At 56.0% G+C, this 26,339-nt stretch overlaps 1 protein-coding gene across 3 annotated transcripts in view; it reads left to right on the top strand.

Annotated features, from left to right (window-relative positions):
* The window catches only part of SLC22A23 (solute carrier family 22 member 23), a 128,871-nt gene extending 102,714 nt beyond the window's left edge, over nt 1–26,157 (top strand). Inside the window, exons 5-12 of one of the 3 annotated variants that reach the window (XR_004313334.1) lie at nt 4,757–4,884; nt 8,742–8,844; nt 9,300–9,532; nt 11,061–11,093; nt 11,216–11,239; nt 12,274–12,397; nt 22,273–24,185; nt 24,350–26,157. Coding sequence is in view for 2 of the 3 variants with exons in the window: in XM_032462400.1 (XP_032318291.1) it covers nt 4,757–4,884; nt 8,742–8,844; nt 9,300–9,532; nt 11,061–11,093; nt 11,216–11,239; nt 12,274–12,397; nt 22,273–22,630 (1,003 nt within the window). In the remaining variant the exon portion in view is untranslated. Of the gene's footprint in view, nt 1–4,756; nt 4,885–8,741; nt 8,845–9,299; nt 9,533–11,060; nt 11,094–11,215; nt 11,240–12,273; nt 12,398–22,272 lie in introns of all 3 variants that reach the window. The other 2 variants (XM_032462400.1, XM_032462401.1) reach the window with 2 other exon arrangements.
* Nucleotides 26,158–26,339: the final 182 nt, after the last annotated feature.

Genomic DNA, 26,339 nt, shown 5'->3' with positions numbered 1-26,339 from the left:
TGCTGCTGACCCCACATCCGCCTGCTTCTGGGAAGAGGAGGCAGGCGAGGCAGGCAGAGCGCGGGGGCAGGGCCGTGGAGGTGAAGCCACGCCGTGTGGATGCTGCTGGTCCAGCCCACATCATGCTCTGTGGCACCCGCACCAGACACTCCCGTTTCTGCAGGGAGGGGTCCCCGTCCCTCGAGAGCCGTGCCTGAGGCTCAGACCCTCACCCCCACCAGGTGCCGCTCTGCCTCCAGGGAGTTCCGATTTCCGTGCAAGTGAGTTAAACGAAGAGGTTTTGGATTTCAGAGCCTTCTGGATCCTGAAGTTATAAGCGAGGGATCCTGACCGTCTGACCATCCTGGACATATTTTGGAGGCCTCAGGACCAGCCTGTCACGTGCCTTGGAGCAAGAGGTCCATCAGACGTGTGACCACTGCAGGGAAGAGACGGACTCTGCCCGGCGGGCTCCGCACATGTCCTCGCTGTGCCCTGCATCCTGCCAGGGGCTTCGGACTCGAGCAGGACGAGGAGAGACTTTGCAGCGTGGCCTGCATCCTTTGTGCAGAAGCCCTAAGACCACTGAGCCACTGGCTTGGAGTGATCACAGCCTGAAAATCTCTGGGTCAGGATGGTTCAGGTGCAGCTCTGCCACGTTAATAGCTTGTAATCCAGGCAGCGCTCCTGGACGTGCTTTGCCTTGGTCTTCCCGTCTGGAGAAGAGAGAACATTAGTACCTCCACGTAATGAGCTCAAGAGAGTGAGACCCTTCCAGCTTTGTAAATCCCCGTTCCGCCGGCTCCTCCGTGGACCACTCCCTGCTCCCGGAGCCTCGGCCCCTTCCAGCCCCGACTGCAGACTCCCACAGACGCCACCATGGCTTTCGTGTTCGCTTCCGTTCACGGTTGCCAAGGTCACTTTCGCATGACCCGCACGTGAGTGTGCCCCGCAGACGCGGCCTCCAGCCGCCTTCCCTACTCTTCCTTCTGTTGAAAATGATGGATTTCTTGGAGGCTCAGCTACACTCCTGCCAGCTCCTGGGCCAGCGGCTGACTATTTCATTTTCGTGGTGTTATTACATTATGTACTTGTCAGGAGAGATTTCATTAAATTCCCATAATGTGGCCATGCTGCAAATTTTCCAAACTGGGGCAGCAATCTGGGGGCTTTCTCATCGGCTGACAATTCAATGAGCTCTTTGTGACTCTGCAGCAAATTCAAATACGTGGCATCGGGGAGGCCTGAGGAAGCATCCCGGGAACAGTCTCCCCCAAACCCCAGGCGTCGGCACTGTCTAGGCACGAGCGGTTTGTTCCTTTGCCGCGTCCACTGAGGTTAAGGATGTGGGCTCCTGAGCCCCACTGCCGGGGTTCAAGTCCAGCTCTGCGTTTAACCACTCTGGAATCTGGACAATGTCCTTGAACTTTCTTTGCCTGAGTTTTCCCATCTGTGAAATGGGGATAATGTTCCTAACACATGATGAGCTTGAAAGACTGAAATACATGGGAAGGGTGTGGAGGGGGCCTGGTGATTGCAGGCCAGTCGTGGAGGGGGGTGGCTGGCAACGCCATCCATCACTGGAGACAGGATGTGGGGCCAACAGGAGTCCACCTGTCACCTGGGCCCAAATCTGTAGGGAGACCCCTGGTTCTGCACCTGGGTTCATTCTGGTCGGGGGAGGGGCTGCCGCTCTTCTGTGACCTGGGGTCCTCCCCACCTGGGCCCCGCCTCCCATCTCTCCTCCCAGACCCAGGAGTCTGGCATTACAGCCTGCGGCTCCCCAGTCAACATGCTGTGTGTTTCTCGGGTGAGAGCCTCTCCTCTGGGTCCTGTCCCCACACCTCCCCCACGGCACAGGGGGTCTGACCAGCACCTGGTCATCTCCCAGGACGCCCGAGCATCCCCCGCCGCCTCGGCTCTGCCCCCACCCCTGCCGCCCCCGTCCTGCCCTTCCTCTTGGAAGGAACCGCCCACTCTCTTCTTGGGCCCTGTCCCGTCCCATACTGTACGGGCTTCTGTCCAAGTCACTTGTAAATCCACAGGGAGTGTGTCCGTGTGTGTGTTCGCCTTGTTTACCTGTCTGTTCACAGAGGTGTTCTTCTGCAAGACTCCTCAGTTCCTTGAGGTCAGGGACGTACGTGTCCCTTTGGGATGTATTTGTAGTGACAATGCTCAGTACGTATGAGGGCAAAAAAGTTTGGTGACCAAATAAATGTTTGAGTTCTAAAAAAGAAGCTCAGGGGTGCACTGCCACTGTGCCCAGCGGTCAGGGTGACAGACCACGGCCTCCATGTCATGGGGCATCACGTGGGTCCCCCTGAAAGTGGGGCTGCTTCTTGGCTGCCCTGGGTCTCTCCAGCCAGCCTGCCCAGCATTGCTCAGTCGTGATGCCTTGGGTCCCTGCTGCCACCCACAGGGCAGGGGCGTGGGGAGGGCAGGTGCCGCTCAGTGAGATGGGGGCTGTGCCCAAACCAGGACCTCAAATCTACAGTCAGAGGGGCAGATTAGCCAGCTTCTCAGCTCGCGACAACTTGATCAGATGGATTCGAGAAAGTGAGACACAAAAAATAAGCTTGATCGGGTAGTTGCATGTGGAATCCTGCAGGGACAAAGAGAAGACGCACACACTGGTCGTAGCCTGTGTCACCAAGCCAGTCCCAGGGAGCGCGGGGAAGGCCGGTAATGCGGACTGCGTTTTCTCAAAGTGATCTAATGAAATTAAAAAACAAGGAAACAAGACAGCAGCCCCTCCACTACCCTCTTCTCAAAACCCATATGTTTGAAATGTCTATCTGCCGGTCTGTCTATCATAGGTAAGGAAACACCCTGATAGAAATCAAAATATTTAGAATCAAACTACAGCCGGAAATACTTACCAAAACTTGTGAAATGTAGGTAAAATGATACTTAGATGCAATTATGAAGTCTGAAGTGTATATATTAGAAAAGAAGAATTAAAGTTAACAATCTGCATGTCCATCTTAAGAAATTAGAAAATGACACTAAATCCAAATAAATCAGAAAGATGGAGACAACACGGGCGAGAGCCACAGGGTGGGCATTTGTCTTCAGTTATTTCATCATAAAAAAAGACCTGATAAAACATGGTAAGATGTTACTACCTACATAATATTGATGTCTGTTATGCCATATTCTGAGTGTTTGTTTGCTTGAATTATGTTATTCAAAATTAATTTGTAAAAACTAGAGACCAGTAAAAAAACATTAACTTCCATTATTTTTTTAAAAAATCAGTGCAGGGTGGGGAGGGTCTAGCTCAGTGGCAGAGCGTGTGCCTACCATGCATGAGGTCCTGGGTTCCGTTTTTTAAATAAATTTAATCTAATTAACCTAAAAAAATCAATGCATACAATTTGAAACCTATGTTTCATCAGCTTTCCAATGGGCTCCTCTGTGAAAAGACATGAGACTTTCTGAGCCTGTCTCAACGCCGGGGCCCACCTCCCCAGGGCGGGCACACAGCCCTCCTGCACCTCCTGTGCCTTCGTGCAGGGAGGGTGGCTTTTGGACTGTGAAGGCCCAGGTCTCCCAGCGTAGGTGAACAGTCGGCCAGACCGTCCCAATGTGCCGCTGAAGTCAGGTGTCTCTGCAAATTCATCGTAAGCATATAGCAACTTGATTTTTGTTCCAACAGGTAAGGGCGTGCCCGCCATTACAGCATTAGGGATGTGACGCTGAAGTGCAAGTTAACCGCTGGTAGCTTTCCTGGCTTCTGGCGCACTCCGGTCAGAGGCTCCACGGCGGGCAGGGCAGGTCTGGACACTGTAACTGAGATAAAACGCAGCGGCCCTGGGGCCCCTGGGCTGACAGGCTGCGCGGGCTTCCCCACCTTTGATTTCCAACTTCTGTTTCTCCCAGTCGGGGGTGCCCACTGCTTCACAGGACTTTAGTCCCAAGGGAACACAGCCCCCATTCCTTTGCGTGCGGCTGCGGCCGGGGCACACACGGGCAGGGTGGAGCAGTCCCTGCAGAGCCCTGTGACTAAAGCCTAAAAGTCTAACATATTAACTGTTTGGACTTTGACGGAAAAAGTGAGCTGAACCCCTGCCCTAAGCAGGCACGCTGCTCTTTGGTCAGCTTGCAAATACTGTCATTAATGCAAGCTTACAAAGTGCATTGACAGTAAAGCACTCGTTTGGGGTTTTGTTGGTTTGTTTGTTTGTTTCCTGTTGGGACTCCTCACAAGATTTAATCCTAAACACAAACTCAAGGAATCTGTGGCGAGTAACACTTGAACACCACCATCCCAGGGAGCTGTCATGCGCAGTTAGCCGCAAGGTGACAATAATTCTGCAGCCGGGCCCTGGGAAAGGAAGCCTTCAAATGTTCGAACCTGAAAGTGCCTGCCAGCTGGCCGCTATGGGGGCATTTTTTTAAACTTAAAATCATTCTATGAGGTTTTTGGGACAAAATATCACAAAAGCAGCCCTTCAGTGAGAGCGGCTGGAACATGTTTAGAAACCTCTGGTTATGGTGGGCAGTGAGCACAGATGGTTACGGTGGAGGGCGCGCACGGAGTTCCTGATGCAGCTGGTAGGATGCTGCTCCTGTCTGCACACTTGAAGAGCTGCAGGTTTTACCCTTTTCTGAAAGAAAATGAGGAACACCTAGGGCCACAGTGTCCTTCTGCTGGTTGGGCTTGGTCCCACCACTTGTGGGCAGAAACCGAGTCCGACCTGCCTGAGAGCTCCCGGACCACGACGGAGCCGCGTCCAGTCTAAAGACCTTCACCGACCCCTCTGTCTCTTTGCAGGATTTTCCCCGAGTCCCTCCGCTGGCTCATGGCCACGCAGCAGTTTGAATCTGCAAAGAAGCTGATCCTGCACTTCACGCAGAAGAACCGCATGAACCCCGAGAGTGACATCAAAGGCGTGATGCCAGGTGAGCACGTGTTCCCTTCAACCCCACGGCCTCGCCAGGCCTGGGGGACGCGCCATCTGTCCCGTCCGGACCAGGAGCCAGCCCACAACACACCCATGGTGCTTGCGTTGGCTCTGTTCTGCCTGATGGCCGCCCCAGCTGGCTGTCTAACTTCCCATGATGGTGGTCCTCAGCTAGACCAGGATGTGCTCGAGTCCAAAGCCTGGGGAGGCATGAGCCTGACATGCCCTGCTCTTCAAGGGAACTGGGGGGGCTAAACCCAGCCTGGCACACAGCCTTGCCTGCCTGCCAGGTTTGGTGCCGGCAGTCCTGGCCTAGGGGTGTGGCTGGCCTGGGGGCGGCCGGCCTGGGGGCCACTGGCCTTCACCACCTGTGCCAAGTAGGACATTCAAAGAGCTGCCATTGTCTGCAACTCTCAGGGCCTGTTGCTTGGGCAGGAAAGTTCACATCTAGAGAATTCATGTTTATCAGGAACATCACCACGAGCCAGATCAGGGCAATAACATCACAGGCACGTGGAGGAGGCAGACGAGGGAGAAGTGGACGTGCGATTGTCGGGGGGTGAACGCGGTGAGCAGGAAGGAGTGCCTGGGGAAGGGAATCGGGCACGTGGGAGCTCGCCGGCCGGGAAGGGCTCCTGGAGTCGCCTTTCCCATGCTTCCCAGACGGGCTTTTCATCAGACTCCTGACCCAGGAGATCTGGGTTTGGTGTCAGAAGTTCCTCAGATGCCGCTGTTGCTCGGCTGGGATGCATCCCTGCCCAGGACCCGGGAGACAGGGCCAGCAGGGCCGTGGGGCTCTGCGTCCAGTGGCAGGGTCTTAAATAGGATGACGCTGACACTGGACAACGTCACTTTTCTCAGTGACTTGCAAATATTAACTAATATTTAAACCTGAGCACTTTGCATTATTAATTTATGTTTCTTCCTAGCAGTTCTGTGCAAGAGGTACTGTAATTATCCCCGTTTGCAGGTGGGGAAACTAAGGCACAGAGAGGCTGAGTATCTTGCTGGAGGTCACACCGCTAGTGAGGAGGAGAGCTGGGACTGGAGCCCAGAAGCCCAGCAGAAGTGGCTTCCCTGTGCTGCTTCTGAGAGGCGAGGGAGACAGAGACACTGAGATCCTGTGTCACCTCCGCCAGGCTCTAGGGGCACCGCATGCCTCCCCTCCACTGGGCCCGCCCCTCTCCAGCTCTGTCCTCTCAGCCCCGCTCTCGTGTGGCCAGCTGCCGGGAGACCAGGGCAGCCCGACTCCCCAGGCCTGGCTGGGCCCCCCGGTGATGCCTGTCCGGTGCCTGCATCCGAATAAGGACGACAGGAGCCGAGGGGGTGTGTGGCTGCTCGTCCCCAGGGCTGGCGTTCAGGGCCCGCGTCCAGCACTTCCAGCCCTGACGCACCAGGCTCCAAAGGAGCCCCCGTGGGAGAAATGGACCACGGTCCCCGTCCTCAGGGCGGGCTGGGGCGTCCGCTGCCCTTGATGGTCGTGTTGTCTCCAGGCAGAGGAGTGTCTCAGGCTCAGAGGTGGGGGCTGGGGTCCTGCCCCATCAGTGCACCCCAGGCTTGGACTCATGCTGGAAGAAAATGTGACATTTCCAGAATGTTCCCTGTGCTTTCCTCTTTTAAAGCGGTCTTCAGTTTATCTTTGGCTGCTTCCCCGAGGAGTTTGCAGCTGAATCGCTGCAGGTCTTCCACAGCTCCCACGCATCACTCCCAGTGTCCTTCCTACAAGCAGTGTCCTCCTCCTCCCTCCCCCTTTCCTCTGCCCCACGTCTTGCCTTTCTTTGGTTTTAGTTTCCATAACTGAAGTGTCTCCAGTTCCACCAGGAACACACTAGCAGTGTCTTGAGTACAAAAGCAAAGCCAATCATCGTGCGCCCATCCAAGCGAACGCAGCCACCCTGTGGGGTGTCTCTCTGCATCTCGGAGGCCAGGCCCCTCCCTGCGCTGTCCTTGGGAAGCATGGATCTCTGAACTATGGGGAGGTCGTAACTCCTTCCTGGGCCTGCGGGGACGCCGTCCCCTCTGGGTGGGTGGTGAGAGGTCAGGGCGGTCTCGGTGGGCCGGGGCGCGGGGCCAGGACGGCCGCTGCCCACTGCAGGCCAGGCGGCCTTCACGACTTCTTCCATCGGTCCTCATAACAGCGCTCGGAGGAGGGGGCACCGCCACTTACCAGAGGAGAAATGGAGGGACAGAGCAAGGAGCCTCAGCAGGCGGGTGAAAGCTGGGATTCCGGTCTCCCAGACCCCTCGCTGCCCCCAGCGCAGGACAGCAGTCACCTGCCCGGGCCAAGCCGGACCTCCGGGTGCACATCACGGGAGCAGCTGAAATGCACGGGAGCAGGCCGGTTGGGGACGCGGGTGGCGTCAGAGGGGCCTGAAATCAAAGAGGCTCGGCCAGGTTTTGGTCTCGGAATTTCTCTTCTGGCTCTAAGTCAGGAGGGCGGAGAGCAGGGAAGAGGCCCGGGGAGAGAAGTGCTTTCAGCAGTTGCTTCCTCGGTGCTCAGAGTCTGGTCTAGTCTCGCTGGCCCGTTCACCCTATTATTGCTACACGTGAGGACCTTAAAAAGCCCCTGAGATTTCTGTCCGATGGCTGGAGAGATGGAAGGGCGTCTGGCATTCACTTCCTCAGGATCTCGGAGGTCACGTAGTGTTTCCTGGGCTCAGCGCTATGAGTGTCACCCTAGAAGCACAGGCCTGGTGCCGAGAAGCTCTGTGATGTTGTTTGTCGGCTGGCGATGTGTGTCACAGACACAACACACCAACGGCCCCAGGGCAGTCAGTGTAACTCCACCTAGAATAATGCAGCTACCTCTACAGATGACAGGCAATTTGGGCTCCGGAGTTTAGCCTTTAAAACACCCGCAGGTCATGATTACAATTGTTGCAGCTTCTTAACAACGTCTGCTTCATGTATTAAAATGTATCAGGAGTAAAGTTTGGGCCACATTACAAAAAAAAAAAAAAGAAAATGTTAAACTTGTATAAACGTGCTAATGGACATTTAATTTCTCTTCTTGGAAGATTTCCACGGTGGGCAAGTGTGGCTATGCGTAGATTCCCGACTAGTTTTATGGCAGTGAAGATACTCAGATCATTAGATCAACATTATCTGTGAACCACAATGTTTCTATGTGCTTTAAAACGTTTTTGGTGTTTTAGTCGTGGGGACAGTATGTCTATAAATCAAACTTGCAAATTTTTGCAGAGAAGATGATAGAGGTCAGGCAGTCCTGGGCTGAGAGGGTCAGTGGGTGGACAGCCAGAATGCCAGCTGCTCCAGCTGGGACCCTCCGGAGCGAGAACACGGTCGGTCTTGCTCAGCCCCATTCGCTCCAGCACACACGTCTGTGCACACACATACATACGTGTTCATCGCTTCTCTTCCTAAGACGCGGGCATGGCAGGGACAGGCGCAGAGGAAGCAGCCCCAGCCTGTGCTGCCCCGAGCGTGGGGACCACAAGCAGCAGGTGTGTCTCCCATCCCCCAGCAGAGGGTGAAGCACACGGATTAGGCTCCATGCAGAAGAGAACCTCTGCCTGCTCCGCGCCCTCCCTCCGCCTCCGCAGGCCTTCCCAGGCCGAGTGCACACAGTCCCCGGGGCTGGGGGTCTGTGTGCGTCTCGCTGGCTCCTGAGAAAGGCGCTGTGGTGGGAAGAAGTCCCGCTGGGGCCCTGGCCCCTGCGGGCCCCCAGGGGGCATTTAAGCTGCAAAGTCTCCGTGAGCACATTTCCATCCTGAGATCCAGGCCCCGCGCCTGACCTAAATCGAGACAAACCTCTCCTTCTCCTGATGCCGGAACTCACGCACTGGGCTGTCTGGGGCTGCTCGAGCATCGCTCACGGGTCCCCTTTCTCTGCAGAGCTGGAGAAGGAGCTTTCCCGGAGGCCCAAGAAGGTCTGCATCGTGAAGGTGGTGGGGACTCGGAACCTGTGGAAGAACATCGTGGTCCTGTGTGTGAACTCGTGAGTCACAGGGACCCACAGGGAGGCCAAGCAGGGCAGAGAGGGGGAGGCCTGCCCAGGGCTCCACTTTTTGCCACGGGGCCCGGGTGAGTCTGGGGAGCCCCGTCAGAGCTTCCGGACAGATGTCGGAAGGGCTGCAAGTGTGGAAGGTGGGGAGCCCCCAGCTCGGGGCAGCTGGCGCCCAGCCACCCCCACCGCCCAGCGGGCTGGGCATCCCACCATCCGCGCTGCGCGGGCCCCTTAGCACAGGGCGGCAGCGAGCAGGCTCACGTCCACGGAAACCCGCGAGCGGGGCCGTCCCACCTCGCGCCTTCCGTGGACGTGCCTTCCCCCCAGGCTGGCACGGAGGGCCCCGCTGCTCCGACACTCACACCTCCACTCGGCGCCGGCGGAGGCGGGTGAGCGCGCAGCCCCTCCCGAGCCTGCCCCGCACACGGCCCGCTGTGTCCCCGCAGGCTGACCGGCTACGGCATCCACCACTGCTTCGCCCGCAGCATGCTGGGCCACGAGGCCAAGGTGCCCCTGCTCGAGAACTTCTACGCCGACTACTACACGGCGGCCGGCATCGCTCTGGCGTCCTGCCTGGCCATGTGCGTGGTGGTGCGGCTCCTGGGGCGCCGCGGGGGCCTGCTGCTCTTCATGATCCTCACGGCGCTGGCCTCGCTGCTGCAGCTCGGGCTCCTCAACCGTGAGTGGGCGCGGGGGGGGCGGGGCCGGGGACCAGGGGGCGGGGCCGGGGGCACCGGGGAAGCTTTCGTGACCTCAGCTGTTCTCCCCAGATCAATGGCTGGGCCAGCTGCTTTGGGAAGGACGGGCTTTCATTGGACAGGAGGCCGCAGCCTCGAGGGTGCGGGGGTCTCCCCTCCTCCCCACCTGACCCCGGGGCTCCAACTCGGAGCCTTCCCGGCTGCCCGGGGCTCTCCGGCAGGCGTGGCACTCAGAGTCCTGGTGGACGTGACCCCTGCCCCCTGCCTGGCCACCACACTGTCCCTTTGTGATCCAGCACGTGACCAAGAACATAGGGCTTGTTGCTCCCAGTGAACCCAAGGGGAGATAAATACATTTTGACGCCCTTGCGCTGGGACACTGCTCTTCAGGGCATGTTCCCAAGTTTATCGGTCGCTCTTTGGGCCAGTTTCTCAGTAAACGTTAAAAAATAACCTGAAGAAAAGCTAGAGAATCCGTGCAGCCCGTCCAGCTCTGAGAGGCCAGCTCAGTGCAGCTCCCCGTGAGCAGAAGCCGCTCCCCCGCCACCCCCCACCCCGTGCAGAAGAGCAGCTGAGCCTTGTCCTCCCATGACGGCCCCTGCGACCGGCTCAGACGCTGCAGGGACCAGATGTTTCCAATGGTTCCCCTCCCTTCTGAGCTATCTGATTAGACGCAGGGACCATCCAGTGCCCCACAGATCAGAGCTGCTGAGAAAGCAAAAAGGCTCTAGTGTTTCTGGCTTGCACATGTCACCCGAGGTGGGGAGTCAGTGTCCAGCACAGAAGTAGGAGAAAGAAATCCAGCCTCGTGCAGACTGGATCCTAGACTGGCCAGTGTCAGACGCGGGAGCAGTGTTCTGACTTCAGCAGGTTCCTCTGCACCCTGCATCTTGCCAGGGGGCTGGTCTTCTTTTTAGCTGTGATGACGTGGGGCCTCTCCCCGGGTAGGACCGCCCTAGCTGCCCATAGGGGAGACTTCCAGGCATGGCTCACACAAGTTGGGCGGACGCGCAGGGGAGCAGCACCCCTGGAGCTCCCAGCCGCCCTCTTAGTGGCCGAGCAAGGATGCCCAGGAGACCAGGTGTGTGGTCCATGTGGATGGCACAGTGATGCTGTGTGCTGGCTCTGCCCATGGCGGTTGGTGCCCCCAGAGCACAGACCGGCAATGACTTGCATAAATTTGAACACAGTTAAATTCACCCTTTGGCTTGAGGGCAGGCTCCTTGCCCCAGCCCTTCCTTCTGAACAGAAGGAGCTCTGTTTGGTCAAAGGGCAACCCTGATGCCCTGGGCCCTCCTCCATGTCTTCCCACATCCCTCCAGCTCTCTGACCCCTGGTGGCTTCAGCCATGCTGCCCATTGGGCCTGGCCGGCTGGCAGTGGGGCCACTCCAAACCTGGATGGGGTTCCAGTCCCATGGCAACACATGGTCATAACTTACGTCCTGACGTGCTTTCTCTCTCCCCTCCTCCCACCTGTGTCCCCATCCGCCATCGTTTCTGCGGCCCAGTGATTGGAAAGTACAGCCAGCACCCAGACTCAGGTGAGCCCCGAGTGCACAAGTCGGGCACTGTCATCTTTTTATTGCACCCAATGGACATTTCCATAGAGACTCACAGACCTGTGGTTTCCCTCTCCTCTCTCTCCCCCATCTTGCACCCCAAGAGTTGCAGCTGAAGTTGGCCGTAGGTTGGACATGACACGCATCCATTTGTCCTCTCTGCCCCTCTTGCCTCTCCAAAGCCCGCTCGCCCCCGTCCAAGCCCAGCCTGCACGCTGCGCTTGTCCCTCCCCTGGCACCAGCGGTCAGCAGCCCAGCAGGCACCTGCGCTGGGACACAGGGTCTCAGGGACAGCCCCAGGCCAGATCACAAAGCCCTGGGAAGGCGGGAGGCCGGGCTGACCGCGCTGCCAGGGGACGCAGCCGCCCCTGCTTGTGCATCACGCAAGCTCGCTGCTCTCGGCCGCAGGTCCGGCACAGCGCTCCCCGCACGTGACGCTGCTGCTTCGCGCGTGCCTGGCCCGATCCCAGCCTAGGCTGTCAGGGCCTCCGTGGTGAGAGCCAGGGCTCCTGGTGCAGCCTTGCAGGGTCCTGAGCTGCACCCCAGGTGTACGACACCCCGACAGCTTGCCCTGCTCTGCCTCGTGTCCCTGGGTGTGAGGTCAGACCTGGTGCCACCTGTCAGATGCTTGAGTCGGTCGAGCACTTTCCCTCCAGCCCCATCAGTCTTTCCCTTTGGAGTATCTGAGTTTTCCTTCTCCTCAGTCAAGCCTGAGATACCCTGGCCCATGGATTGGACTGGTCAGGCCAGAGGCCGGGATGGTCAGCCTCTCTGGAGCCACAGTCCTTTCTGCAGAGCTGACTCGGGAGGCTGGAGGGGAGGGCGTTGCTGTCATGTTGGGGAGCTCTCTCTCCCTCCCTGGTGGCTGCTCTAGGCCTGCAGCTTTCTGGCAGAGTCAGCCTGAGCCCGGAGTCCTAGACCCACAGGGACTCCCAGAAGCCCGACACAGGCTCCTGCCAAGAGGGCTCTGACCTCCCGCACCTGGACGTGCTGCCGCGTCGCCAGAGGGAAGTGAGCACCTGGTCTGCACCTTGAACCGGGCAGAGGGGAGGAGGGGAGACCCTTCGTTGGGCCCCAGGCTGCCCTCCTCCCTCCTCCCCACTCCCACCGCCCAGCATCCTCCCTCCCCTCCGCCCCCTCACCCCCTCTGGTTCTCCCCCAGGCATGAGTGACAGTGTCAAGGACAAGTTCTCCATCACTTTCTCCATCGTGGGCATGTTCGCCTCCCACGCGGTGGGAAGCCTCAGCGTGTTCTTTTGTGCAGAGATCACCCCCACGGTAATAAGGTATGTGGCGGAGCTGTCCTCGGAGGACACAGTAGGGATGTGGGGCGGACTGCCATGTAGCAGGGCTCCCGGTGAGTGAACCACCAGGGTCTGACCCACACTGGCCTCTTGACAAGGTGTGGCCGTGCTGGGCATGTCAGCTTCCAGCCGGGGGTTCCTCCCTGACCACCAAGGTGACCGAGAGTCAGGTGAGAGCTGGGCCCTGGGTCTGTCCAGGCGGCTGGAGGAGCGGGGAGCAGGGACCTCTGGTGGCACAAGGAACACAGCAGGGCCTGGAAGAGGAGGGAGGTCAGGAAGTCACTTGACTTACGTGTGTGCTTCGGTCGAAATCAAATGTTGTCCACTTTCGCAGGAGAACTCAGTAAAGAGTCTGTCTCAGGATTAAAAGTGGGGTAGAAAAGGCCTTGGTTTTCTCCTGGCCTGAGAAGCCGATGTCACTAGAGCCCAGCAAGTGACACCCCTGACTGGTTTGACAGATCCTCACTGAGCACAGCGCGTGTGGGGCGGAGGCCGAGTGCGCAGCCCGGCCCTCGCAGGGTCCAGGCTGTTCCATTTTTCTGGAAGGTGGGGTTCACTTGCGCTTAGCTGCTTTGCTTCAGCCGTGAGGCGAGGCTGGCTCTGTTGGGGGCCTTCCGGGCCCGGCCGGGCAGGGGTAGGCGGGCGTGCACGCTGTGTGGTGCTGTTGAGGTGACAGCGACATGGCAGGTCTTCTTGGATGTGAGGGGCCTCCCTTTGCTGCAGTCACGGCGTCTTCCCGGTGGTGACAGTTGTGGCTTTCTGACCAGCTCCCGACCTTGGCGTGGGACTGTCATTAGCTTTTCCAGCATGCATGCTTTGTTTGAATATAATTGTGAGCGTGGCGGTAACTCAGCCGTGGATAAAGCCCAGAAGCCAGCAGGATGCCCCTCCAGCCTCCCTTCCCGTGTGGGAGGCAAGTGGAGGCCAGGCCAGCTCAAGGCAGGACTCGGGATGCTGGTGTTCATGTGCTGAAAAGGATGATATGAAGATTCCACGATTCTTTTTTTTTCATTCTTTTGGGGGGGATGTGGGGTGGAGGTTGGTTTGTTTGTTTAATGGAGGGACTGGAGATTGAACCCAGGCCCTCGTGCAGGCTGAGCTCGCGCTCTCCCATTGAGCTGTACCCTCCCCACTGAAGATTCCAGAATTCTGAATTTAAGCTTGCTACTTGTAAGAAGTCTATCTTTCTCTCCTTAAAGTAACTTGGATATCATTACTAGTAGCATAAAGCCAGTCATACGAGGTGGACATTAAAACCTCTGTGCTTCTAAAGCGCCGGAGGCGACCGGGCCGGGTTCTTTCTCCTGTGGCTCGGGGCACCGCCGTCCTCCTGTCTAAACGCGGGCGTCTGCCGCCCCCTCGTGGTGGCCTGGGGGAAAGCAGGTGTACAAGGTCAGCCTGTGCGGGAGAACCGAGAAGTCAGCACCCGGGAACCCAGCACATGATGATCCCATGCTCTAAACTAAGGGGTTTTTTATTCTTAAAACGGCTTTATTGAGAAGTAACTGATAAACAAAGAACTGTACGTACTAAGTTTGCACAACTTGATGAGTTAGGACACGTGCAGACACCTCAGGTACCATCACCCCAAGCGAGGTAACAGTGCACAGCCAGCACGTCCACAAGTTTCCCTCTGTCCCTTTGTTTTTTAAGCTTATGTATAATTGATATAAAAAAAAAAAAACCCTGCACAAATTGGTGAGTTTGGATGTATCACATGCACCATGAAATTATCACCACAATCAACAGACAGCAACAAACGTTTCATTGTGTCCCTTTTTTAAACTGAGATTGCTAAACGCAACACAGAGCCAAAATGGAAGACCAGATTCTGCCACAGCTGTTCCTAATCTTACTGACTAATTTCAAGGTATCCTTGAAGGAAAACCAACAGAAAATTGCTCTCTTGGAAAAAAAATATGTAAAAATGTATTGCACATCACATATGCATGTACACAGACCGCGTTTTACATGCGTGAGTTTTAGACGTGTAGGTGCTTTTTACAAAGGGTCATCAAATCCTGCGTAAATCAGATACACGTCATCTCACGTGACGTGACCTGCTGACCTGCTGCGCCAACAGGACACGGTTCACCTGGGCCGGGAGGGAGGCCTGCCCCCTCACGGTGGGCCGCGCCCCGTCTTCCCGAGCACTGGCCACGTGTGCGCTCACAAGCGCTGCACAAGGAGGGCCCTCCCGGGCTTGTCGGCAGCACCGTCTGCACTTAGTGATGGGAAGGTCAGGCGGACCCCTGGGCGGCTTCCGGGAGATGATGTCTTACTGGTACCGAAGGCCCGTGAAACACGCCCGGCTTCCCAGCACCCGCGTGCCCCTTGCAGCGCCGGGTGTGTTCCTGGAGCGGCCAGACCCCCACAAGGCTGGGCAGCTGTTTTAGGGGCTCGTCTATTCATCTCCCAGGTGGGCTCAGTCACACTGCACTTGGTAATGGTCGTCATGTTTAACCTGCTCCGTTCACCGGGCCAGTGGCCCTCTGCCGGGGAACCGGGGTGACCTGCACCCCCGTGTTCATTAGGCACAGTGTGCGATGAGGATGTCCCAGAGAAGCCCTGCCTTGAAGGGCTCACAGACTAATACGGGTGGCAGGTGCAGGAGCAAACAGCCACACAGGGGTGCAGAGTCTTTAGAAGGGTCTGGGACCCTCTGCCCAAGGCGGGGCTGGAGTCTGGGAGACACTCCCCAACACCCTGCTTTTCCTCGTTGGTGTCCCCCGCGCCCGGCAGCCTGGGGTGCGGCCGTCCCTGCAGCGCCTCCAGTCGCCCCTGGAGAGAGGCTTGGTGACTCGGTGCCGAGCACACTGCACAGCCAGGCAAGGGGCACCGGCTTCCCTCCATGGTGGGACTAGGAGTCCATTACTCGCCGAGGGTGTTCAGTCTCTGTTGTCATGTGACAAGTACCCAAAACTTACTGGCTGAAAACACACTGTTTGTCATCTCCCAGTGTCCAGGCAGGAGTTGGCTGGGCCTCAGGGGGGCTCCCACAGGCAGCAGGCAGCTGGGATGGGGTCGGCTTCGAGCCCGATCAGTAACTGGCAGGTGTCTGAACACCAACACTTACTTCTCACACTCCTGGAGACTGGACTTCCACGGTCAAGGCATCGGCAGACTGGGGTGGTGGGGACCTACTTCCTGGATCACAGACTGTGTCCTCCCATGGTGGGAGGGGCAAGGGAGCTCTCTGGGGTCCCTTGTGTAGGAGCAGTAATCCCACCCACCTGACCTCTTCGCCTCCCGAAGGCCCCGCCCTCCAACACCATCACACGGGGGGGTTAGAGCTCAACACGAACTGGGGGCACAGCAGTGACAGCAGCAGCCGAATCCAGGTCCCCACCGGCTGCTGGACTGAGGGCCTCAGTTCCTCGCTGGCTGTGGGCCGGAGGCCACCTCAGTTCCCGGCCACGTGGACCCCAGTAACACAGCCATTTGCTTCATCAAAGCCAGCAAGAGAACCTGCTAGAAGTCAGTCATTTGTGACCTAATCCCGAAACGGATATCTCATTTCCTTTGCTGCATTTTTTGGTAGAAAGTCAGATACTAGGTGCAGCTCCCACTCAAGGCACCAGGGTTGGACACTGGGAGGCGGTGCCCCCTCGTGCCCAGTAAGTGCCCAGGGGCCAGCCAGGCCTCCTGGGAGACGCAAGGGGTGGCAGGTGGGGCCGGCCCTGATCCTGCCCTGAGAGACTCGGAGTCCATTAGAGACAGATGTGCGGACACAGGAGGGCTGTAGCTCAGGTGTGCAGCTGGGCCTGGGCTCTGGACGGCTGCTTGGGGTGAGGGTTGGAGGGGCAGAGGTCCAGGAGGAGGGGTGCATGTGCGCAAGGGGCAGTGGGAGGGCGCTCGGAGGAGAGGATCCCCAGGAGAGAGAGGAGGGGCACAGGGCTGAGGCGTCATCTGCAGGCCAGAGTGGGAGGAGGACATAGATGTTCCCGCTTTGTGGGGCCAATAGAGGAGGGAGAAAGGGCCCAGGAAACCAGGAGTAACAGCGCACACACCGCACTGTTTTGAACACTGTAGCTCTGTAGTATGGCCTGAAAGTTCAGGGAGTCTGATTCCTCCAGCTCTGTTCTTGTTTCTCAAGATCGCTTGGCTATCCAGGGTCTTCTGTTGTTCCCATACAAATTTTAAAATTATTTCTTCTAGGTCTGTGAAAAATGCCATTGGTATTTTGACAGGGATTGCCCTGAATCTGTCCGTTGCCTTGGGTAGTGTGGTCATTTTAACAATTCTGATTCTTCCAGTCCAAGAACACGGTATATCTTTCCACCTGTTGGTGCCATCGGCAGTTTCCTTCCTCAGGGTCCTGTGGGTTTCCAGGCGTAGGTCTTCTGCCTCCTCGGGCAGCTTTACTGCTAGGTAACTTACTCTTTTTGATGCAGTGGTAAATGGAACTGTGTCACTATTTTCTCTTTCTGGTCACTCGTTGTTAGTGTATAGAATTGAATGTAATTCTGTGTGTTAATTTTGTATCCTGCAACTTAACCAAATTTATCTATGAAATTTAGTAGTTTTCTGGCGGCATCTTTAGAATCTCTTCTGTGCGGCACCGTGTCATCTGCAAACAGTGGCAGTTTCACTTCTTCCTTTCCAATTTAGATTCGCTTCTTTTTCTTCTCTGATTGCTGTGGCTAGGACTTACAGAAATAATAAAAGTGGCAAGAATATGGGCATCCTTGTCTTGTTCCTGATCTTGGAGAAAACGCTTTCAGCTTCTAACCACCGTGTATGATGCTAGTGTGGGCCTGTCATGACTTTATTATGTTCAGATGTTCCATTTTATGCTCACTTTCTGGAGAGTTTCGATCATAAATGGATGTTGGATTTTGTCAAAAGTTTTTTCTGCGTCTATGGAGATGATCATGTGGTTTTTATTCTTCATTATTATTGTGGTGTATCACATCGATTGATTTGCAGATACTGAAAAATTCCTAACATCCTGGGATCAAACCCACTTGACCACGGTGCGTGATCCTTTCAGTATTTTGTTGGATTTGGTCTGCTCATCCATTGCTGAGGATTTTTGCATCTATATTTATCAGTGATACTGGCCTGTAATTTTCTTTTCTGTGATAACTTTATCTGCTTTTTGTATCAGGGTGATGCTGAGTTTAGAAGTGTTCCTTCCTCTACAATTTTTTGGAATAGTTTCAGAAAAACAGGCGTTAACCCTTCTCTAAATGTTTGGTAGAACTCACCTGTGAAGCCAGTCTGGTCCCGGACTTCTGTTTGTTGGGAGTTTTTAAATTGCTGATTCAATTTCGTTACTGGTACTTGGTCTGTTCATGTTTTCTGTCTCCTCTTGATTCAGTCTGGTGAGATTGCGCGTTTCTAAGAATGTGCCCGTTTCTTCTAGGTTGTCCATTTAACTGGCATGTATTTGTGGTAGGCAGTTAGACCCTGTGTGTTTCTGTGGTGTTGGCTGTAACTTCTCTTTTTTCACTTCTGAGTTTATTGATTTGGCCCCTCTCCCTTTTTTCTTGATGAGTCTGGCTAAAAGTTTATCAATTTTGTTTATGTTTTCAAAGAACCAGCTTTTAGTTTCATTGATCTTTTCTTTTTCCTTTTTCTTTTCCTTTTTTTCTTTTTTCTTTTTTTTTTTAGTCTCTATTTCATTTATTTCTGCTCTGATCTTTATGATTTCTTTCCTCCTACTAACTTCGGGTTTTGTTTGTTCTTTCTCTAGTCCCTTTAGGTGTAAGGTTAGGTTGTTTATTTGAGATTTTTCTTCTTTCCTGAGGTCAGCTTGTATCACTACAAACCTCCCTGTTACAACCACTTTTGCTGCATCCCATACTTTTTCTATCATCGTGTTTTCATTTTCATTTGTCTCTAGGTATGTTTTGATTTCTTCTTCGATTTCTAGTCTCACAGCATTGTGGTCAGAAAAGATGCTTGACTTGATTTCAATTTTCTTAAATTTACCTAGGCTTGTTTCGTGGCCTAGTGGGTGACCTGTCCTGGAGAATGTTCCCCGTGCACCTGAGAGAGTGTGTATTCTGCTGCTTTTGGGTGGAATGTCTTATATATATACATATATATATCTCAATTAAGTCTATCTGGTCTAAGGTATTTCCTGATGTAAAGCCAGCGTTTCCGTATTGATTTTCCGTCTGGACGCTCTGTCCATTGACGTAGTGGGGGTTAAGGCCCCACCATTACTGTGTCACTGTCGACTTCTCCTTTTATGCCTGCTGGTATCTCCCATATACACTTACGGGCATCTATGTTGGATGTGTACATATTTACAACTGTTGTATCTTACTCTCGGATTGATCCCTTGATCATTATGTAGTGTCCTCCTTTGTCTCTTGTGACAGTCTTCAATATACAGTCTATTCTGTTTGATACAAGTGTTGCTGCCCCAGCTTTCTTTTGATCTCCGTTTGCATGGAATACAGTTTTTCTATCCTTTTATTTTCAGACCATGTGTGTCTCTACATCTGAAGTGAGTCTTGTAGGCAGCAGATATGAATCTTGTTTTTGTATCCAGCCAGCCAGTCTGTGTCCTTTGGGTGGAGCATTTAGTCCATTTACATATAAGGTAATTACCACTATGTATGCTCTTGTTGCCATTTTTAAAAACTGTTTTGGGTTTGTTGTTGTAGGGTTTTTTCCCTTCTTTTGTTCTCTCTCGGGACTTGATGACCATCTTTAGTGTTATGGTTTGATTCCTTTTTCTTTTTTGTGTGTGTATCTGTTATCGATTTTTGGTTTGTGGTACCATGAGGTTTTATATAGCATGAGACACAGATATAGATTGATAGATAGATAGATAGATTGATAGATAGGCTTATTTTAAATTGATAATCTCTTAATTTCAAATGCACTTTTAAAACCTTGCGTTGGTTCTCTGCTCCCTTCATGATTATTGTTTTTGATAACATTTTTTGCATCTAATAATTTTGTGTATCCCTTAACTGCTGACTGTGGATACAGATGATTTTATTACTTTTGTCTTTTAACCTCTCTCCTTGCTTTGTGTGTGAATGACTTCCTGCCTTTACTGTCTGTGTGCCTTTAACATGAGTGGTGAGCTCTCTCATTTCGTAATTTTCTTGTTTCTAGTTGCGGCCTTTCAGAAAGCTTAGAGAAGTTCCTTTAGCGTTGTTGCAAAGCAGGTTTGGTGGTGCTGAACTCCTTAAGCATTTGCTTGTCTGTACAGCTTTTGACGTGGCCATCGAATCTGAGCGAGAGCCTCGCTGGGAAGAGTTCTCTTGGGTGTAGGTTCTTCCTTTTATCACTTTGCATACATCATGCCACTCCCACATGGCCTGCGGGGTTTCTGCTGAAGAAAATCAGCCTTACGGAAGTGCCGCTGAACGTGATCTGTTGCTTTCCCCCTGATGCTTTTAATTTTCTCTCTTTATGTTTAATTTTTGTCATTTAAATTTCAGTGTTCCTCTTTAGGCTAATCTTGTATGGGGCTCTCCTCACTTCTTGGACTTGGGTGACTGTTTCCTTCCCCAGATTAGGAGTTTTCAGCTATCATGTTTTCAGATGTGTCCTCAGCCCCTCTCTCTCTCCTGCTTCTGGGACCCCGATAATGTGATTATTAGCGCATCTGATGTTGTCCCAGAGGTCTCTTAAACTGTCCGTGTTTCTTTTCATTCTTTTTTTTTTCTGTTCAGTGGCAGTAATTTCCACTTCTCTGTCTTCCAGCTCACTGGTGCATTCCTCTATCATTCAGTCTACTGTTGATTCCTTCTAGCGTGCTTTTCACTACAATTACCGTATTCTTCATCTGTTTATTCTTCATATTTTCTAACTCTTTGTTAAAAACTTCTAACATCTCGCTTGTGTATCCATCCTCCTCCCAAGTTCTTTGATCATCTTTACGATAACTGCTCTGAACTCTTTCTCCAGTAGACGGCCTGTCTCCACACCACTCAGTTCATCTGGGGTCTCAGCTCGTTCCTTGTCTGGAACATGTCCCTCTGCTGCCTCATTTTGTCTAAGTTGCCATCTGTATTTTTAATGTGCGTGGTAGATTAGTTACGTTTCCCAGCCTTGGAGGAGTGACCTTCTGCAGGAGGCGTCCTATCGTCCCAGCAGTGCACTTCCCTCTTGTCACCCAAGCTATATGCTCTGGGGGTCCCCCGAGAGGGCCGGGCGGGCCCTCCTGTTGTGGTGGGCTGGCTGTGTGGGTGGTCTGGTAGCCTTGCTTGGGCCCTAACCCGGTTGGTTGCCAGGCCCTGCCTTGTGCGGATGCTGCTGGCTCTGTTTAGCAGGGCCTGGTCACAGGGCCACTGGTTGTGGAATCCTAGGGGACCCAGGGCTAGTGCTGGCTCACTGGTGGGCAGAGTCAGGGTCCCAAAGACTCTGAGGCTGTTGCCCACCCAGTGGCAGGTGAAGCCAGGTCCTGGGGTGAATTCTGGACTACTGGCAGGCAGAGCTGGGTGCTGGAATCTGGCCGCAGGGCCCAAGGGTCCCAGAGCTGGTGTCAGATCTCTGGGGGAGGGGGGGGAGGCAGTTCCTGATACAGTCGGGTATGGGGTCCAAGGTGTCCCAGAGCTTGCACTGGGCTCCTAGTGAGCAGGGCTGGGGCCCAGCTGGTCCCAGGGTAGGGTCTGGCCTGCTGTGGGCAGGCTGCGTCCAGTGGGTCCAGGATCGTGGTTTTCTTGCATCTGGCGTCTGTCCCCTGGTGGGTGAGGCTGGTGTAGAGGAGGGCAGGGCCAGTGCCTGCCCATTGGCGAGTGGAGCTGGGTCCCTCTGGTGGGCAGGCCCGCCTCTAGGAGTGTGTTTAGAGTTGGCTGTGGACTCAGGAAGTCCGTAGGCAGTCTGTCTGCCGATGGGTGGGGCTGTGTCCCTGCCTGGCTAGCTGTCTGGCCTGCGGCATCCCAGCACCGGTGCCTACAGGCTGTTGGGTGAGGCCGGGTTTTGGCGCTGATGAGCTGGGGGAGGATCCTGCGATGGCGCTTGGCCACACCAGCGTCCAGAGGTAGGAAACTCCCAAATGTGGTGCCGCCAGTGTGTGTGTCCCCGGAGTGAGCCACAGCCATCCCTCGCGTCTCCAGGACACCCTTCCAGACTAGCAGGTAAGTCTGGCCCAGGTTCCCATGATGTTACTGCTTTTTTCCTGGGTCCTGGTACCCTGAGAGTCTGTGCATACCCTTTAAGAGCGAAGCCTCTGTTTGCCCCAGTCCTGTGGGGCTCCTACAGTTAAGCCCCGCTGGCCGTCAAAGCCAAATGCTCTGAGGGCTCCTGTTCCCGGCGCAGGACCCCCAGGCTGCGGAGCTGACACGGGGCTCAGAACGCGCACTCCCATAGTTCCTGTGATGCAATTACTGTCCAGTTTGTGGGCTGCCCCCTGGGGGCCTGGGAACTCATTATCTTGTAGTCCGCCCTCCTACCATCTCGTTGTGGGCCCTCTTTGTCCTCAGTTGTAGTTTTTCTGGTAGGCTTCGGTCTTTTTCATCAGTAGTGGTTCTGCAGACAGTTGTGATTTTGGCGTGCTCCTGAGAGGAGGCAAGCTCAGGGTGTTCCTCCGCCGCCGCCTTGATCTGCTGTGTCCTGAACGCCGTCTTTAAGCCCTGGCCACCCTCCCCCCACGGCCCCCCTTCTGGATGAAAAGCAAACCTTGGGGGGAAAGCATGAGTTGATAGTGCTTTGTTCCTCAGCACTGTCTATTATTTACGCCGAGGGAGGCTGGTCTTCCACTTAGAGTGGTACTTATTTAAAGTCTCCCTTCAGAACAAACGGAGTCAAGTGCTGGGCTGAGGAAACGCTGACTCAGCGTGGGCGGCGCAAAGGCAGGCCGCGGAGGAGGGAGGAGGGAGGGCGGCGGGCGGAGCCAGGCGCCCGCCCGCCGTCCGGACCGCCCGCTGACCCCCGCGCTCCGGCAGGTGCGGCGGGCTGGGGCTGGTGCTGGCCAGCGCGGGCTTCGGCATGCTGACGGCGCCCATCATCGAGCTGCACAACCAGAAGGGCTACTTCCTGCACCACATCATCTTCGCCTGCTGCACACTCATCTGCATCATCTGCCTGCTGCTGCTGCCCGAGAGCCGGGACCAGAACCTGCCCGAGAGCATCGCCGACGGCGAGCACTACACGCGCCAGCCGCTCCTGCCGCCCCGGCGCGGGGAGCAGCCGCTCCTGCTCACCAACGCCGAGCTCAAGGACTACTCGGGGCTGCACGACGCGGCCACCGCGGGCGACGGGCTGCCAGACGGCGCCACGGCCAACGGCGGGCGGCCCATGTAGCCGGGCGGGCGGGCGGGCGGGCCCGGAGACCCGGCTCTGCTGCCGGCGCTAGGACCCCCGCAGGCCTCGGAGGAGCGTGTGTTTGAGGAAGCTGACTTTGCAGACGACCCTTCAAGGACTTTGTTTTCTGCCATTAAACGTTTGTATTTATTTTGGTCATTTTTACGAGAAGCACTTTATTCCCTTCCCTTCACTGATCTCGATCGAAACGGAGCCGCCGCCTCGGGAAGAGGGATGCGGTGGCCGAGGAGCCGCTCTGAGGACCGCACAGCCAGGCTCCCCCGAGGTCAGCCGCCGCCCCGAGCCAGCCGTGCCCCCGCGGCTGCGCACAGCGCCGACCGGCTGCCGTCCGGAGCTCCCCGCGGCTGCGCCTTAGCCACACCGAGATGGGAGCAGTCAGGGCTCTGCTAGAGTCTGTGGTTTTTAAAGGGTTTTTTCTGTAAGGTAAGAGCTGCCCCATGTGTTGGGGGAAAGCAGCTCACAGTGTCATTAAAACCAGCATAGTCTTTCCCAAGATCATCCTTTTATACTTGATGCTGGAAGCTCTTTGGGGGAGAAGCTCAACCATGTCACCAGAAATCTTAAACGCAGTCTTCCAATGCAGGCGTGCCACTAAGCGCCTGCGGAGCTGGCGGAGCTGGCGCATCTCGGGCCGAGACGAGTGACTGTTAAACCCCCCCCCCCCGGCCCGCTGCAGCAGGAAGGCCCTCAGTCAGCTGTTCTGTCAGCACCGCTTGAACACACGGCTACTTTCTGAACTAAAACCAGTAGGGAAATAACTAAACAGACAACTACGGCAGCCCCCCAGGAGGGAGGTGTGCTCCCAAACATGGCCCGTCAGCCTGTCCCAGCACCCGCCGCGCAGAAATCACCAGCTTGGAGGCCCGGCTCCCGCTGGCCGCAGGCTGAGACCGCAGCGCCTGCAGGAGATGGTCCCCCACCTGCAGCTTCCATCAGCCCCGAGGTGGGCTTGGGGTGAGGAGCGGGCCCCTCACAGGGGCGCCCCACTGGCCGCAGCCGCCTAGAGCACCAAGACCACTGGAGAGAAGCAATAACTCACCAAAGCTGGACCCCTACCCCATCCCACTGTCTGAGGGTTTGCGTCCTGTCCCTCGTTTCGTCCCCGACGCTGGAGGCCGTCTTGGGCCCAGCTTCCTGCACCTGTCCAGGGGCTGCTTCGGAGGAAACGCAGGGGACACTAAGAACCCACCTTCACTGGCCAAGCAGGCACTGCCTACTTGTAGCAGCATGGGCCCCTGCTCTGGGGACAGCTTGGGTTCTTTCTAGAAGTGTCCCCTCCCCACTTCGTGGCGCATCTCGCCCAGGGGCTGTGTTCTCCCGGAAAGTGCGGTCTCGGTCCGTGTGAAGCAGCACGGTGACCCCCAGCCCGCAGCTGCCTGGACTCAGAGGCCAGGAAGCGAGGTGGGCCCATGGCCCCGATCCCCTCCAGCCCCCACCTGCTGCGCTCCCACAGCTGGCTGACGTTGGCAGGAGCGCTGACACGAGAACTTTGTGAGGACCAGAGCAGACGTGCAGGCCCGCGTGACCCCAGCAGGTAAACCGCACAGCCTTGGCAAGGAGGCGGGCGTGTGGCCGGTCCCCAGCTCCAAGCCCACCCGCCCTCCCCTCCCTTGTCTCTTTTAAGTCACTTCTGTCCCAAGTTTCAGTGTCAGTCCGCACTCACCTTAATTCACAAGGCCTTTCTCTACATCTGCACAGCTCGAGTGCCAAACCTGCGAAGTACCTTCTGCCTTTCTCAGCGTGCTGGCCGCCAGGCCCCCGGCAGCACAGCCCCCAAGTCCGGGATGCGACACGCAGCGCCAGGCTTGGGGGTGGGGGAAGCAGCTGGCAGGGGCCCTGGGTCGCACCTGCCAGGTGTCTCTGCATCCGTCACCCCAACGCCAGGCCACTTTCTGGACCCCAGACCACATGTGTTCTTCCACTGGCTTTGCAGACCTCAAGGGAATGCGCTGAAGCCGCCGAGTGTGGCTGGTGCCTCCAGGAAGGAGGAGGCAAGCACAGCACGTCTGGACCCCGGTCCCAGGGTCTCATCTCCATCTTAAATGACCGCAGGCACTGGTCCAGGAGACCAGCCTGTCGTCAGGCCAGCGGTCAGGCCCAGCTCCCAGACAACCGGAGAAGCGGGCTGTGAGGGCTGGGCTCTTGGGACCAAAGCCAAGCAGGTGTGAGTGAGGCGATGTCTCCTCAGAGCAGCCCCTACCCTGGGGTCCAGCCCAGCCCCTGTCCCTGCTGGTGCAGCAGAGGGACTGCTGTGTGTGAAACGTGGCCAAAGCAGAAACGCTTCCTGTGGGCTGAGCCCCCTAAGACCCCGCCGAGCGAGCTCGGCAGCAGGGCCCCTGCCCCGAGCCCCATCGGGCCAGTCCCACCTTGCTCCCTGGGGCGCCCGCGGTCACGCGCGGGCTCCTCAGCCCTGTGCCCTGCGCCCCTCGTGCCCAGCAGGGAAACACCTCTCAGGCACCTGCCGCTGCCCGGCGCCTCCACCCCCGCGGCCGGGAAGCGGCCGGCATCTCCTCCAGCACGGCTCCTGCGCCCTGTCCTCACCACCAGGGAGCAGGGGTCCCTTCCAATAACAGTCAGGCACAAATGTGAGCACCGGAGACGGGGCCAGGGCTTTCTGCTTTCTGTTCTTTTCTGGAAGTTGGTAACTCATGAGACATCCTGCATATTAGCACCCAAGACAGAATAAAAGTTTTAAATTTTTCTTCTGAAAGTGTGTAGTCACCTGCCACTAGGGGAAGGGGCTGGTAAGCTGGTCTGGCCGCAGAACAGAAAGCAAGCAGAGACACCTGGCAGAGCAGCACCACCTCCAACACCACCACCTCCTGGAGCCGAGCGAGGGCGGCCGGGCCATGGGGACACTGGGCACGCGGGGCAGCCCTCCCCGTCCCGCAGCTCCGCCTGGAGGTCTCCGCACAGCGCCCGTGCGGGCGGGACCACCTGGAGGTGCCTGTTCACAGCACAAACCTGCACCCGGTTCTGAACTGTCCTTCGACGCTCATGTCTGCATGATGTCACGGCTGTTGTACCTTGGGGGGAAATTTGTATGTAAATGTACAGAAATAAAAATGTTGCCCCATTAACGAATCTCCTCTGGAATGTCTTCCCTACCTCATCTGATGGTATCCAATGAAGGGCATTTCACACCACTGACTACGAGTAATAAACACTGTCAATTCAGGTCTCACCGAGTCCTACTTCAGCGCCTGTGAACCTGAGCCCCCGGGGACGGTGGGTGGCTTCTCTGCCTGCGGCATCCTGTCCCTCAGGTGGGCGGACACAGGTGGCGGCAGTGCTATCCCCAGACCGCCTGAGACATGGGGGCACGTGTCTGAGTTCTCTTCTCTCGTGTACAATGTCCTGCTGCCCTGTGGCCTGAAGGCCCCAGAGGTCCCGGAAGGGTTCTCTTACACTGTGACGGAGGGAAAGACTGATAGCCCAGAGCTCTCTTTAATGTAGTATTTTTTAACAAGAAAGCAATATTTCTTTAATAAAGCATTTATACCAAACTCCTCTCCACAGCCCTGATTTTGTGTTACTTACTCTTAGACAGGCGTCACTGTGCTTCCAAGCCACCGGGGCCTCGGAGGTCAGTGCCTTGAGCCCCAGGCCCAGTCCCCAGAAGTGGCCTGACGAAGTCCCGGCCGAAGTGTCACCACCCCAGCAGACTATACTGGCTCAACTCGAGCCT

The sequence above is a fragment of the Camelus ferus genome, chromosome 20, assembly GCF_009834535.1.
Source record: "Camelus ferus isolate YT-003-E chromosome 20, BCGSAC_Cfer_1.0, whole genome shotgun sequence".
Classification (NCBI taxonomy): Eukaryota; Metazoa; Chordata; class Mammalia; order Artiodactyla; family Camelidae; genus Camelus; species Camelus ferus.
This window is presented reverse-complemented; position numbering and strand designations above follow the sequence as displayed.